This window comes from Poeciliopsis prolifica, unplaced genomic scaffold (genome assembly GCF_027474105.1).
Source record: "Poeciliopsis prolifica strain line A6 unplaced genomic scaffold, Auburn_PproV2 SCAFFOLD073, whole genome shotgun sequence".
Classification (NCBI taxonomy): Eukaryota; Metazoa; Chordata; class Actinopteri; order Cyprinodontiformes; family Poeciliidae; genus Poeciliopsis; species Poeciliopsis prolifica.
The window spans coordinates 1,638,587-1,654,400 of record NW_026562448.1 but is presented as its reverse complement, the minus strand read 5'-3'; the positions used below and the strand labels follow the sequence as shown (position 1 = coordinate 1,654,400).

Below are 15,814 nucleotides of genomic sequence, written 5' to 3'. Positions count from 1 at the left end.
CAATAAAAAGAAAAAAACACCAATGCTTTAAAAATAACATTTTTAACACCAATACCTGCCTTTATATTTTAAATCTCTTCCTAAACTGCATGGAAACAACAAATGTCAAGTTTTGCTTCTGATGTTAAAGAAGTTCTAGGCATTTTCTGCTGGTATTTATAAAATAATAATAGACATTAGATAGATATATTCAGTAAAATTGAGTTAAGTGGCAAAATAAACTGGAATACATTTTAAAAAAGCAAAACCTGGAGACTATAACTAATGTGCTGAATGAGTAAAATTAATCTAAAATCCTGTTTGTTTGCTGAACTGGAGGATGCTGCCATCCAGTGGTTACTTTGCAGAACAGCATTACTACCAAGTAGCAGTCATTTCTTGTTCTCTGTGTTGATCTGTGTTTGTTTGCTTTCACCCAAAAAAGCTCTGAGAATAAATTAGACACAATACAAGGTTAAGAAAAGATAAAACCGACCACTGCATTTTCAAGAACAATCAGAAAAGTTCCAGAAATCCAGAAAAAGTCAAAAATTCTCTTATTTAAAAGCCAGTCTTAATTTTAGCTGAAAAAATTATATTACAGGAATAGATTCCTGTAATTTCTGTAATATATTCCTGTAATATAATTTTTTCAGCTAAAATTAAGACTGGCTTTTAAAATGGTGGAAGATATCTGAGATCAACTCATGAGATCAACTCATTATTTTATTCCAGCACAGTGAATGCAGTTGTTTCAGTTCAGCAGAGACCGTAGAAACAGAGAAGCAATAAACCTTGAGAACTAACAACTGTTTCCAGATATGCAGTGGAGGAAGGGCTTTAACAAGGAATGGAGTTTGGGCGTTTACACCTGCTGAACAACATTCTGATTATTCCTTAAACTAGTTTTACTTTCACCCACAGCACTGCCAGTAAAAGCATTTTATCCACACATTTCTGGATGCTGTTGTTGTGACACTCTCCCCCTTCCTTCATTCTCTCCTCTCTCAGTCACTACTTGCTCTTCTGAGAGGGAAGATGTGCTACCAGCTCTCCGTCTAATGGGTGAATTGAGTTTCCTAAATCTGCTGCGATTTAGCCTGTTCAGAACGGAAATAAACTCTGTTTAAGCTGGTTTTGAGAAAGGATTCGCCTGATTTCTATGGCCTACATCCAGATGTCCCACCCTTCTTCCCCCTGTGAATCATCTAGTCTAACTTTCCCTATCGTTGATACTGAGAACTAAAAAGGAAACCTTTGAGAGAGACGGACGAAGTTTGGTGTTTTGAACCCCAGAACTGGCTTCATGGTGAAGAAGGTGTTGCAGTAGGAGGAGGAGGATGATTGATTGATTGTTGGTCTGATAATCTCTGCATCGATGATGAGGTAACACAGGACTTGGGTCTTTGTTGTTATCTTGGTTTTTCATCTTTTCCTTTATCTTCATCTTTGTCTTTGGTGTCTGAACCCAGCCGATGAGAGAAGTGCGATTTGAGGCTGTTGTTGCGGTAAGTGGGAGAATCTCGGATTTGCAGCTGACTTGTGTCTCTGCAAAACAAAACACGTGACAACTTGTACAAGTCATTGAGGAAGCAAAACAAAATCTCCGTTAACTTGTTTTTTCCTGTCCTGTATTTGCTTTCAGTTTTGGGAGGTTGTATAAAGTCCCAGCGCTGACACCGTCTCCACACCTTCTCTCATCGGCTGTCAGGTAAGGCGATCTTCAGCGACTGAATTCAATTGAGTTGTGATGCTGTATGTAGTGTTTTCTTTACTGTTCTCAATTATTTATTAAGTTACAAAAAGGCGATAGAGAAATTTACAGTTCATCATAGCATTCATAGCCCTCACTGATTTACACTGAAAAAAAGAAGGATAATATAGTACAATTAAAGTACAATTTATTTTCATTTACATTTTAATAAAATATGCGAGTTTAAATATTTACTCTGAAAAAAGAAAATATTTGAACCGACTTAACTGAAGTACTTCAGTTGGTAACAAGTAATCCAATAAAGTTCATCAGTTGATTTAACTTGACAAATTTAAGTCAGTCTTGCTCAAATCATTTGTTTACTTCCAATAAAAAAGTAAACTAATAAAGGATCTTTTAAAAGTTTTTTTTTTTTGCTCAGGCAGTCTTTATTTGAGAGAAGCTAGACAGGAAAGTGGGAAATGACAAACAGGGTAGAGATGCAGCAAACGTCATCAGCCCGGGAATCGAACCTCCGACGGCTGCGTTGAGGACTAAGGCCTCCTAATGCAAGTTATGTTCTCCTCCTGCACCACCACAGCGACCTGGTTGGCTCAGGATCTGTCCTTTCACCACATGCCGATCCCATCCTGATGTCAGACAGGATAGGAGTACGGAGTTGAACTTAATTGTTTCAAGTAAAGTGAAACTAAAAAGTGTCTTTAAGTTAAAAATGTGTAACTTTTAAGTTAATTCTGCATAAAAAAATTTGTTATCACTAACCCAAAAGCATTAAGTGGGATTAATGTAAATAAGTTCATAACATGAACTACTGCCCAAATACACTTTTTAGAGTGCACTGGTTGTACGGCGACTATTGCTGAACAACTTGCCAAGAAAATCCGAGATCAGCTCACTGCTGGAGATTTTAGTTAACAGTAACAATATATAAAGTTGCAATAAAATAAATCTGGTTGTGTGCTGTTTTTGTGTCCTGCAAACTTAGCTTTAATTATACTTATTTTTTCTATCTAATCATAAGAAATCATAGTCAGAGAGAGATGAAACAGGAAGAGCAGGTTTCCTGGAAAAAGAGGAAGTTTCCAGCTTGCAGCTGTATACAAATAGCTGAGACCAGTCCTTATTTAAAAGCATAAAAGTTTTAAAGAATAAAATCTAAACATTTTGAGTAATTCGATAAGATTTAAAGTAAAGTACTTATATTAATATTGGTTTACTTATAACAATACTTACATTTACACTCTCACTTGTGGGAACACTTACAGTAAAACAAGTAACTGTAACTTTGGAACCAAATAATTACAATAATAGGTTATTCTTGGTTTCTTTTCAGAACATGTGTAATAACTCACATTATGATTATAATAAGAGTAATAAGTTGTGATTATCATAAAATTATAAATTAATGCTAAATTAAAGAAACTAAAAGGTTTATGAATGTGATTTTAACATTGAACTTGAAATGGTGTAAAACGTGTAACTGAACTGCTCTGAGAATCTCTTTTCATATCCAACAACCTGACAGTATTCTGACGTCTTTCTGCAACAAGTAAGGAGAATATTACTGGTTATAACTTCACAAAACGTCAACATAAAAAACCAAACTAACCTTGTAGGGTCAGTTACGTAAATTTATGTAGATGAATGACAAACATAAAAACAGCACACTTCTCCGATTTTAACCATCATGTCCAGAAAACACATTTAAATTTATTGAAATTTAAATACATGGCAAAACTTGTTCAAATATAGAACATGTTTTTCTTTCTATTTCAGGTTGAAAATAAACACAGGCATTGTTGCAGTCTCAGAAGCTTCTTTCTCCAGATGTAAGGTAAGTTTCAGACAAATAAAGGGGGACTTGAAACTGTTTTTCTCATAATTGTGCATTATTAGACAGCAATAATAGTAAATATAAAGAAAATGACTGATTATTTTCCTTAGAGCTTAACTGATAGGTGTTTCTGTCACTGATCCTTTTTCACATCAAGAATAAATATACTAAAGTAGTCAGGTACTCACATCTGTTTTTAGCTTCTGTCTTACTGGTAAAAATTTTGAAAGGTTCCTTATTTCCTTTAGGTCTTAAATAAAGGAAGGACCCAGGCCACATTCACAATGAATCAACAACTCTCTCAAGGTAAATTTATGCTTTTGTCAGATGTAAAAGTATCCTGCATTCATAAAGTAAGATTGCTTTTAAAACAATCATGTGGCTCATACACAGGGGCGTCGCCAGGAATCTTGGGCTCCTTGACAAAAAATTAGATTGGCGCCCCCCTGTGCAGCTACTGTTACAATTTTTTAGTCTATTTGACCCATAAAAAGTGTCACAATTTTAAAGTCTTGCTTTCTTTGGTCCAAAAATGATACTAGCACAATATTTACTGCTCATGAATTTTACATTCAACTGTCTGCATACAGTATGCAAGTAGGTTGCTTAAAATTTTCTATTAGTTTTAGACACTGAAATGTCTCTCCCCACAAACAACAGTCATAAGCAACATGCAAAATACAATCCAGCAATCCAGACTTCTCAAAAAAATTATGCGTAGTTGCATTTTATTCAAGCTGCAACATATAACTTTCATAAAAAATACATTTTTCCATATTTGTTAAAGCTGTCACTACATTGTGACAGTTTGTATGAGACAGATAATCTGTGAAAACAATCATTCTCCTCTGCATATTACTGTCTAAAGTAATAGCCAGTAATATTACTTTATTGATTGATTATTTTGGCCGGAACCAAAATAATCAATCAGAGCCAGGAGGAGGGTCTTAGCGCTGTTAATCAACTGCTAAATGTGCTAATGGTGGAGAAATAGCTTATTAATACAGAAAAAATGTTTATCTGCTGTCACTGGTAGCTATGCTAACTAAACTGAGCATTTACAACAGGCTATGCTAGCTGCAGCATAGGGATGAGCAGCCACATGAGATTGTGATTAACAGCACTAAAACTCTCCCGTCTCTGATTGGTTGTTTCTAGAGAGCACCAGCAAAAAGCAGAAGAAATAGATTATTCACAGATTATCTTTCACCACATAATGACAGTTTTAACAAATAAGTGAGTTTTCTGTCACCTTTGAGGGAATTAAGAGAAATCAAATGCTGAAAATGAGACACCACACTTCCTCTATAACCAATATGAGGTACTTTGAATGAATCCATCTCCACAAAGTTACAGTAAAATTCAGAATTATTTATTTTCCTTTAGAATATATGGTCCTTTAACATATTCTAAAAGTGAATACGTTGTAAAATCAGGAACAAGTGAAGTATCTTGCTCAAATGCAGTAGAACACAGTTTCACATCCTTGATCTTAATAAATGAGTTATGCAGAACAGATCCAGATTAAAAGTAACACATATTCCAAACATGTAGCAGGACGTTACATTTGAAGGGGCAGTATTATGTGAAACTGACTTTTGAGCTTTATATCATGCTATAATGTTGCTCCCTTAAAAAAAAGATTAAAAAACTTGGAGTGTTGCCTGGATTCTTACTTTATTACTTTATTGATTGATAAATATACTGATCTCCATGGCAACCATTATGTGCAAAACTCCTGAGTGGACCTCGCTCTGGCGTTGAGGTGCGGCTCCTCCAAGCTTTATATACCATCTCACAGAGGAGCCCCAACTCCACCACTTAGCTCCTTTAGACTAGCCAGCAGCAATTAGCAAACATCTGAGCATCTGCTGAATTCATTATACAAACTCCTTCTCAAGTAAAGCCATTAGAGGACCTTCCGAGGAAAAATGTTAAAGGCTTAAGTAAGGAGCCATCTTGTGATGATTTCTTAGGAGGCAGAGTTTCAGAAACAGCAGGAGATTTTAAAGAGACAGGCCCAATTTCAAGCCGTTAAATTACAAAGAAAAATTTATTGTAAGTCATATTTGATATAGACAGTATTCTTTAAATTAGCTATAACTGGCTCTTTGTGCTTGGAAAACACATAATACTGCCCCTTTAAAAAAGTCATCATCTTCTTACATTTAGAACCACGTTTCTCCAAAACACCAATAAGATAGAGAACACTATAGCAGCATCTCTGCTAAAATTTCTGTTTGCCACATAAACCCTAAATATAAATCAATTGCAAGTCAAAAAGCAGTCATTGCTGCATTTCTACATTCATTTATCACCAGTATAAAATATGAAATGAATTGTTTTAACATCAATGCATGCAGATTTCTAAACATGACACTCTGTTGCTTTTGTTACAGCACTGACCGACATGCTGTCCAAGCTCGGATTGGAAGAATATTATCCCAACAAGCTCACTCTTCGTTCTCTACTGGAAATCAACAAAGACAGCATATATGTAAATCCCCCTTCATTACCCACAGATATACCATGGTATTTTCTGAGAAATCTGCTCCAGATTAATGCTGACAGCAGAAAATGTATTCAGTTAGCAGACACTGATAGTGAAAGCGATGATCCCTTTGGCTTAGACCTTTATACTGAAGAAAACAATAAGGTTAATATTCTTGACCTCATTGTGGCACTGTTCCTCTGTGCTGACAGTTTCTTACAACAAGAAATGGCACTCAAGATGTCAATGTGCCAGTTTTCTGTCCCGCTCTTGTTGCCACATTGTTATGACAGTCAATGCAGCCTGATGCTTTGGGCCTTGAGAGACATTGTCAAAGAGTGGCGTACACCTAAGTTATCTGAATCAAAAGATTTTGCGGAAGCCAGTATCGTCCAAGCAGATGCACCATTCTACTGTTTTGTGAGACTGAAAAACAACAGTTTATCAAAATCCCTTTTGCTCAATCATGTGATGAATCATGGCCAACAGAACACAAAAATCTTCATGGACAGAGAAATGGAGGGAGGCACACATCATAGAGAGATTGCAAACGGTCTGGTTGAGATGAGCTGTTATCTTCCCTGTGGAAGAAAAACTGATGAAATTTTTCAGAAGCCAGTGATCTTTGCTAATTTACGAGGAGACATTTGTGAATCACCGACACAATTTGCCTTTCTATATGAAGTGTCAATAGCTGTCTTTGTCCTAATGGACAAAATCCAAGAAGATGAGCTGAAGATTTTAATGTCTTTACATGATGCAAAATCAAAACTATTCTTTGTGTTCACGCAAAACAAAAATGCAATAGAAGATACTATGTCTGTTAAGACAGCGGTGGAAAAATTGGAACTGCCAAAAAACCATTTGGTCTCTAAAAAACAGAATGTAAATGTTAAAGAGTTTTCCAAGACACTTTGTGTAACCATTAACAGTTCACTAGAATGTGTTTCTAACCGGATGTGCATTGCAAACATGACAGAGACAGCGATTAAACTTGGTTTGTCTGTGGATGAACAAAGGAGTGCTGCACAACAGAATGCAGCTGAGAGCATCAGAGAAGGAATTGGGTTACGAAAAATACCGGACTACAAGAAACAGCAACTGCGTTTGCAGGGAGAAAATTGGAGAAAACTTTCAAAGTTAGAAAAGGAGGAATGTAGACTGAACAATGCTGGTGATTCTGGACTTGAACATTACAAGTCAAAGTTACGGAAAGAGAAACAAGAGATCAGAAAGAAACAAAGTCAATACACACTGTCGAAAGCAATGAAGATTTTTATCGACAGTTTATCTACAAGTGACAAAGAAAATAGAGATTTATTTCTAAAATGGATGAAACTTAAACTTGACTCACACTCAAGAATCAAACTCTCTGAACTGAGAAACCAATTAAAGAGGGAACAAGAAAAGAAAAATGCAGAACGTGTTGCTGAATTAGATCAAGCTCTGCTGGAAAGCTCTTTAGGAATCGAGCATTTCATGAGAGAGATGGGACTGATCTATGAGTTTTCAGAAGAAACCACAGGGGAAATCTCTCGTCTCCCTCAACTGGCTGCTGAAATGGTGATGGATGGACATCCTTTAGAGCTTTTAGATGGAGATGCTTCCAACATCCCAGAAATGTGGGTGTCTGCTGTCCTTAACGAGGTCCATAAGAAAGTTGGAAACAGGAGCAGATTGTTGGTTCTGACAGTTCTGGGTGTTCAAAGTTCTGGGAAGTCGACGCTCCTCAACACCATGTTTGGTGTCCAGTTTCCAGTCAGCAGTGGCAGATGTACAAGAGGCGCTTACATGATCTTCCTCAGAATTCAAGAGGATTTGAAAAATGAACTGAATTATGATTTCATAGTTCTCATCGACACGGAAGGTCTAAAGTCTCCTCAGATGGCTCAACTTGAGGACAGTTATGAACATGACAACCAGTTGGCAACATTCGTCATTGGTTTAAGTGACATTGCCATCATCAATATAGCAATGGAAAATGTAATTGAAATGAAAGATATTCTGCAAATTGCAGTTCATGCATTCTTGAGAATGAAAGAAGTTGGAAAAAAACCAGTTTGTCATTTTGTGCATCAGAACGTTGGGGCAGTTTCAGCTCCTTCCAAAGGCATGATTGACAAAAAACTTCTCTTGGACCAGCTCAATGAAATGACTCAGATTGCATCTGAAATGGAAAAACTACCAACTATTAAACGGTTCACTGATGTCCTGGACTATGATATGGAAAAAAACAACTGGTACATTCCAGGTCTCTGGCATGGCACTCCACCAATGGCTCCAGTAAACACTGGTTACAGCGAAGCTGTGGCTGAGTTCAAGAACAGTCTTCTCAGGTCAGATGAAGAATATAAAAGTATGGATGAGACGTTCATCCCAGACTTTCTAGAATGGATGAAGAGTCTTTGGAAAGCAGTAAAATATGAAAACTTTATCTTTAGCTTCAGAAACACTCTTGAGGCTAATGCCTATGACAACCTGTGGAAAGAATTCAATGAGTGGGAATGGGAGTTCAGAAGACAGATTCTTACCTGGAAGTCAGAAGCAGAGACAGAAATCCGCAATGCTAACACCGAAAGTGACCAGGATTTATTTCAGCTGGTGGGCTCAAAAAAAGACGAGCTTTTAAAAAATATAGAAACCCAACAAAAAGAAATGAGAAAAAAGCTTTTGGATTACTATAAAAGAAAAGATGTACATGCATATTTGATAGAGAAATACAGACAGTATTTTCTCAACAATATCAAATCTCTGGCAACAGAAGTCCAATTATCAACAAGCCATGAACTAGATTGTGCAGGCAAGTTGCATAAAAGTTTCAAAATGGTTCAGGATCTTCACAAACAATCCAAAAGCCTATTTGAAACACATGTGGAGGATCTCCTGAAAAAGTGCAGAGAGTCTGAACTGTCTGAAGAAGAGCTGACAGAGGAGTTTGACAAGATGTGGGCCAAAGTGACTGAAAATATATCTGACTTAAAAGAGCAAGATATTTCTAATGGAGTCAAGCGTCTGTTGAAAGACAGTTTCTCAAACCGAAATGTCAATGAGGATTTTCAAAACATTGGAGACCTGATGGAAACTGAAAAAAGCAATTCTGAAGCAAAAACTGAACCTCTAAAATCAGCACGAAAATTCAAGTGGTTTCAGAAAAAAGACCACAAAGATAAGGACAAGAGTGACCTGAAGGAAATTGAAGAAAGCAATTTCAAAGCAAAACTAAACATCTAAAAACATCTAAATTAAATATCTTCTTTGAGAAGAAAAACTTAAAAAGAGACTTACAGGCAGCATCTGATGCTCTCATTGAGTCTTGCAAACAAGAAGTCCTTGGGATCATGAGGAAAAACTCAGATTATAATGACCTCTATACAAAGAATCTATTAGACAAGATTAATCTGGCACTTGGCCAAAACCAAAAGTTCAAACGTTACAACATCACGTTTGAAGTTGATCTGAAAGTTCATATCTGCCGTTTTGCCTTGAGAAAATTCACTGAAATGCACAAAAACTTCCTGGCTGTCAATAGTCCCAAAAATCAACTGGAAAAGTGCAAGAATCAGTACTTGTTAGATTTTATTGATCAGTACAAACAATCAAAGGACAAAACAGGACAAAGTGAACAGAAAGCAAATGATTTTGTCAGGTTGTGTCTCAGACCAGCAGTGGAGGATTTCATCAACAGAACCCTGGGAATAGATATAGTAGATGAAATTCTGGAAAATCATGATTCAAAAGAGTACAGTTCACCTTCCTCTTTCTCGTATAATGTTCAGAAAGAGCTTCTGCAAAAAGATGAATCTGAAGATCTTATAAAATACATTTCTAACTATGAATTGTATATTAAAAATTTGATTTTTCAACACATCCAGCGGAAAATGTCTGAGGACAAGACATTGATCAAACTAAAGAACAAAAGGTTGCAGATTATTGTTGACAAACTAATAGAGGCAATCAAAAATGCCTCAAAGGATGGAGAAGGAGACACAGACGATATAACAAAGTTTATCTGCAGAATGCAAAAATATTTAGTAAAAGATTTATCATTTTCAGTACAGTCTGAAAAAAATACTCTATTCCCAACTGAAATCAAGTGCCAGGTATTCATTGACAGTCTGCCGACCTTTGTAAATGAGCTGAAGGAACAGCTTCAGGAGGAATTTACAGGCTCTGAAGGTGTTGCTGAGACAATCAACAAACTACTAATCAAACCACAGGATGAGCTTTTCAGAAGAGTGGTTGGATGTGGGAGGCAATGTCCTTTTTGTAAAGTTCCCTGTGATGCAGGAGGCAAAGAACATCTGCAGCATCAAGCAGCTGTGCATCGGCCACAAGGGCTTGGTGGGTTCAGGTATGAACATAATGATAAACTGGTTGAGACACTCTGTACGACTGATGTGTGCAGTACATGCCATTTTAGAAATGTAGACACTAAAGGCGAGTGGCATCCATACAAAAACTACGGCAAAATTTATCCAGAATGGAAAATCCAACCAGACACCACCACTGAGGTGTCAGACTATTGGAAGTATGTTCTGACAAAATACAACGATCAGTTCGCTAAACTTTTCAAGGCCAGCCCAGCAGATGTTCCAGAGGACTGGAAGAATATCACAAAGGAACAAGCTCTAAAAGGCTTCGGAGATGCTTTTAATATTGGAACTTACCGGAAATTTTACCAGTTAAACGTCTAAAAGACTAAAAAGCTTTTGATGAAATCTAAACAAAGAATAAAGTGTCCAAGCATCTTAGGGTATTACTAAAAATACCAATGACTTTTAAGATTTTTATTACTTTGAAACTATTGAATGTGACTTTTTAGCTGAGGAACAACATCAGAGGAACAAAGTACAGGAGACTTTTTTGTTCCACATGTGGCTTTATTTCTACAAACTCAATATATTCATACTGGGCACTCGACATAACTTTTTTCTTTTTTTTAAGTTTTATTAATAACAAGCATAAAAATTCTGGACTGTAAATATTGTAACAAAAAATACATTGTTTTTCTTTTTTCTTTTTCATCTTTAAATGTTTTACAGCTGTGTTTTCCAGAAAGTTAGTGTACTTGCAGAGACTTTCAATTAAAATTTTTTGTTTGTTTATTCAAAGAAAATACTGTTGTGTTGAAAGCCTATAAAATATGGAATCATTCTCATAATTTGCATGGCTTCTTTGTGAATTAATATAGTACTTAAAAGTGTAGCTAGTTTTTATACTAACACCAAGAATCAGTACTTACTTTATTATTACTTGAAAGTAGTTTTTACTTGTTTTTTTTGGATTGCTCTTCAGTTGGTGCATGTTGACATAAATTACGCTTTTCAGTTTGCAAAGATATTATTGCTAAAGTTTTGAAGGTTTCTAATCTCAATAATGGAACAAGAAATTTATTTTTTGATTTATTATAGCTTCAGTGTTTTCTAAACTAGTTATTAAGAAAAACAACTTGCTTTCTTTTCAAAAGTACAAACAGAATGTTAAAAGTTGTGCAACATTTTTTAAAAACATGTAATACTGAATGATCACATGAAACAGATGCTTTCTAATAAACAAATTATTCATCTTTGAAGTGACTATTGTAATTGTTTTGTGCAAATGCATCAAAGGAGAACAGAACTAAAAAGGCCACCTTCAGACGATGTTGTTTGGGGTTTTTCAACTGTTTTGGGATAATTCTGATGTGCTGAATTAAAAAATTACATTGGTTTTTTTTCTCAACCAGGTCAATTTTCTGAACTAAGCTACATGCTAGGTTGGGGTGTTGGGATGCAGCCAGAGTGCTTACAGTTGGACTCTGAAGAGAAATATCTCTGCTGCTGAGCATACGAGGAGGCGTTCGAAGAAATGGCACTTCATGCACTTAAGTTTGCGCAATGAGGGGTTAATGTGCAGTTTACATGTACTTACCCTTATCAGTGTTATTACTCAATTTATCAAAAAATTCAAGTTTGTATCATCTAATTAATATTCTGTTAGAAAACTATTTTTATTCTTCTGAAATCTTTTTTGGATGAAAAATACTAACAGAAATGAATGGATGGTCACAAAAATGTCATCAGTTTAGTCAGAAGATCAGATTTCTCTAAATCTAATTAGAATAAAAATCTGACCTGACTCAGAAAAATATATGTCATTTTTGGGTTGAGCAGTGCAAAATAGTGATAATTCGGTTGAAAAAAAACATAGACAACTTCCAAAAAATATCTTTTGTAACTCAGTCCAATTTACTACAGGCATTATCTTAAACTAATGTGTGTCCCTTTATCAGAATTATAGGTATCTTCAAACTTGTAATCAGTCAGTATCCCTGCTTAAAGGTCTAGAAGTAGTCACCAGGATGTTTGGTGACATGGTCCACAGGAAGTGAAGGAGGAAGTTGACCCAGTACATGAGAAAGAAAATTGCTGACACATTTGGTAAAGACTGTCAGACCAAATCCAAGCAGCTGTGACAGCTGCATGTTACCCAGAGGTTTAAAGTCCATGAGACTGTAGCTAAGCTCTCTGGCTGTGACTGGCTGGGATGACAAATTAAACAAAAGGAAAATACAAATGATCACCAAAGAACCCTGAACAACCTCCCATGAAATTAAAGTGAATAAAAGGTCAAGGTACATCAGTGTCAGATTGCACTGATTGCCATTTTCTGAGTCAAAGTGAACTTCATGGGATGTGACTTTTTGTTGAAAGCAAAACTTAAAAAGAAGAGACTGAAAATAGTAATAAAGCTTCTGGGAAAATGTCCTTTGGACAGATGAGACAAAATTGGATCAAAATGATTTTAAGAAAGGCATACAATATCTTGAGGTTCTGTCCTGCTCTAGAAGTTTATCATTAATAAGATTTGACACACTCACATTATTCAGTCAGGTTTAATGAACAGGTGCATTCAAGTTTGGCTTGGCTCATTTCTGCTATTCTCTATCTGGTTCTTCTCATCAGTAACATTTTTAAAGCTGTTTGGATAAACTTTCCCCTAAAAGTCCAAGTCATCAAATTGGAGTAGAGACAGAGAGTCACTGCATGTTGATTCTTGTGTTAATCTGAAAGTGCTTCATATTAGTAATTATTGCTAATTACTAATTAATTACTACTATTGTTAAGTTGAGAAAAATAATTCTATAAAACCCACGCTATGACTTGCTGTTTGCCTCGTTAACCACCAGATGGGGCTGCTGCACTAATTTACCCCAGACATACCCCTGATGGAAATATATAAGCAAAGGTCTGAACACATCTCTGGTATTTTTATTCACTGACTGGTCCAGTCAGAAGTGCATGTTTACTGTTTAAATAAAGGAGATCAGCGAGCCTTCCTCTGCATCTGTTTAGAATGGATTCCTGTTGCATAGAAAAGCTTCTTGATCAATAAATATCAGATCAATCAATAAATCCTCTGCTGAACAGAGAACTTCATGAGAACTTCAGGTTGAGTCAAAGTGCAACAGAAGATTAGAGACATCTTAAATAAAAATTAATCATAAAAAAGTAAATGAAGAAAGCATTGTTCTGAATAAAAATAGACAAGGAGTAAATTACATAAGTAACAACAACTTATTTTTTCTTTTAACCAAAAGGATTTCTTGCACAAGTTTTGTGCAAAAGTCATAAACTAATTTTTCAGACTCGTTACTCAAGGGGTGAATATCTTTTTTTTTTTCTTCTGGCGTTATATTTTAAAATTTCTGTAATTATGACATTTTCCAAAACATAGCTGCTAGAATAAGCCTCAGTTGTTCGAACATAAACAGCCAAATTGTCTGTCTATGTACAGTTAGGGCCAGAAATATTTGGACAGTGACACAGGTTTTGTTATTTTAGCTGTTGACAAAAATATGTTCAGAAATACAATTTATATATAATATGGGCTGAAAGTGCACACTCCCAGCTGCAATATGAGAGTTTCCACATCCAAATCGGAGAAAGGGTTTAGGAATCATAGCTCTGTAATGCAGAGCCTCCTCTTTTTCAAGGGACCAAAAGTAATTGGACAATGGACTCCAAAGGCTGCAAGTAACTCAAAAGGCCTTTCCCTCGTTAACCTGTAATCAAGTAAGTAGTTAAAAGGTCTGGGGTTGTTTCCAGGTGTGTGGTTTTGCATTTGGAAGCTGTTGCTGTGACCAGACAACATGCGGTCAAAGGAGCTCTCAATTGAGGTGAAGCAGAACATCCTGAGGCTGAAAAAAAGGAAAAAATCCATCAGAGAGATAGCAGACATGCTTGGAGTATCAAAATCAACAGTCTGGTACATTCTGAGGAAAAAGGAATTGACTGGTGAGCTTGGGAACTCAAAAAGGCCTGGGCGTTTACGGAAGACAACGGTGGTGGATGATCGCCGCATACTTTCTTTGGTGAAGAAGAACCCGTTCACAACATCAACTGAGGTCCAGAACACTCTCAGAGAAGTAGATGTATCTGTCTCTAAGTCAACAGTAAAGAGAAGACTCCATGAAAGCAAATACAAAGGGTTCACATGTAGATGCAAACCATTCATCAATTCCAAAAATAGAAAGGCCAGAGTTAAATTTGCCCAAAACACCTCAAGAAGCCAGCCCAGTTCTGGAAAAGTATTCTATGGACAGATGAGACAAAGATCAACCTGTACCAGAATGATGGGAAGAAAAAAGTTTGGAGAAGAAAGGGAACGGCACATGATCCAAGGCACACCACATCCTCTGTAAAACATGGTGGAGGCAACGTGATGGCATGGGCATGCATGGCTTTCAATGGCACTGGGTCACTTGTGTTTATTGATGACATAACAGCAGACAAGAGTAGCCGGATGAATTCTGAAGTGTACCGGGATATACTGTCAGCCCAGATTCAGCCAAATGCTGCAAAGTTGATCGGACGACGCTTCACAGTACAGATGGATAATGACCCCAAGCATACAGCCAAAGCTACCCAGGAGTTCATGAGAGCAAAAAGGTGGAATATTCTGCAATGGCCAAGTCAATCACCAGATCTTAACCCAATTGAGCATGCATTTCACTTGCTCAAATCCAGACTTCAGACGGAAAGACCCACTAACAAGCAAGACCTGAAGCTGCGGCTGTAAGGCCTGGCAAAGCATTAAGAAGGAGGAAACCCAGCGTTTGGTGATGTCCATGGGTTCCAGACTTAAGGCAGTGATTGCCTCCAAAGGATTCGCAACAAAATATTGAGAAAAAACTTTTTTTTTTGGGTTATGTTTATATGTCCAATTACTTTTGAGCTCCTAAAATGTGGAGTGTTTGTAAACAAATGTGTACAATTCCTACATTTTCTATCACATATTTTTGTTCAACCCTTTAAATTAAACGTTACAATCTGCACTTGAATTCTGTTGTAGCGGTTTCATTTCAAATCCAATGCGGTGGCATGCAGAGCCCAACTCACAAATATTGTGTTACTGTCCAAATATTTCTGGCCCTAACTGTAAGTCCAGAACAACATGGCATTGTTGAGAAAAAAACCCACTAAGTTGGTCATAATTAAGCAACCTGAACCAAACTAGACATAAAAAGGTTTCAGCATAAGCAGTGAAGAGCACTGTGGTGGTTGTTTGCAGGCTGTTGGAGAAGTAACTGACCGCAGCATCCAGAGGATACTAGGGTAGGTGGGGAAGAGATGGGCTGCAAAAAGAGACAAGGAGTGACCAGAGATGGATGACATGTTTGTATAAACTTCTCCAGAACCAAATTAATGTAACTGAATAAAGCAAAAACACTTCTGACTTTAATCTAATTCTAATTCTGTGTTAATATGTAAAAATCCAAACATTCTTCAGTCTATGCCAATTTTGTCATCAGTAA

The 15,814-nt window shown here is 36.5% G+C and overlaps 1 protein-coding gene across 1 annotated transcript; it reads left to right on the top strand.

Moving 5' to 3' along the window:
• Positions 1-1,642: 1,642 nt before the first annotated feature.
• On the top strand, positions 1,643-9,314 carry LOC129352161 (up-regulator of cell proliferation-like). The gene is made up of 4 exons (XM_055021032.1): positions 1,643-1,690; positions 3,470-3,527; positions 3,776-3,833; positions 5,927-9,314. The coding sequence occupies exons 3-4, from the start codon at positions 3,812-3,814 to the stop codon at positions 9,247-9,249; spliced, it is 3,345 nt and encodes a 1,114-aa protein (XP_054877007.1). The 5' UTR covers positions 1,643-1,690; positions 3,470-3,527; positions 3,776-3,811; the 3' UTR covers positions 9,250-9,314.
• The last annotated feature ends 6,500 nt before the right edge of the window (positions 9,315-15,814 follow it).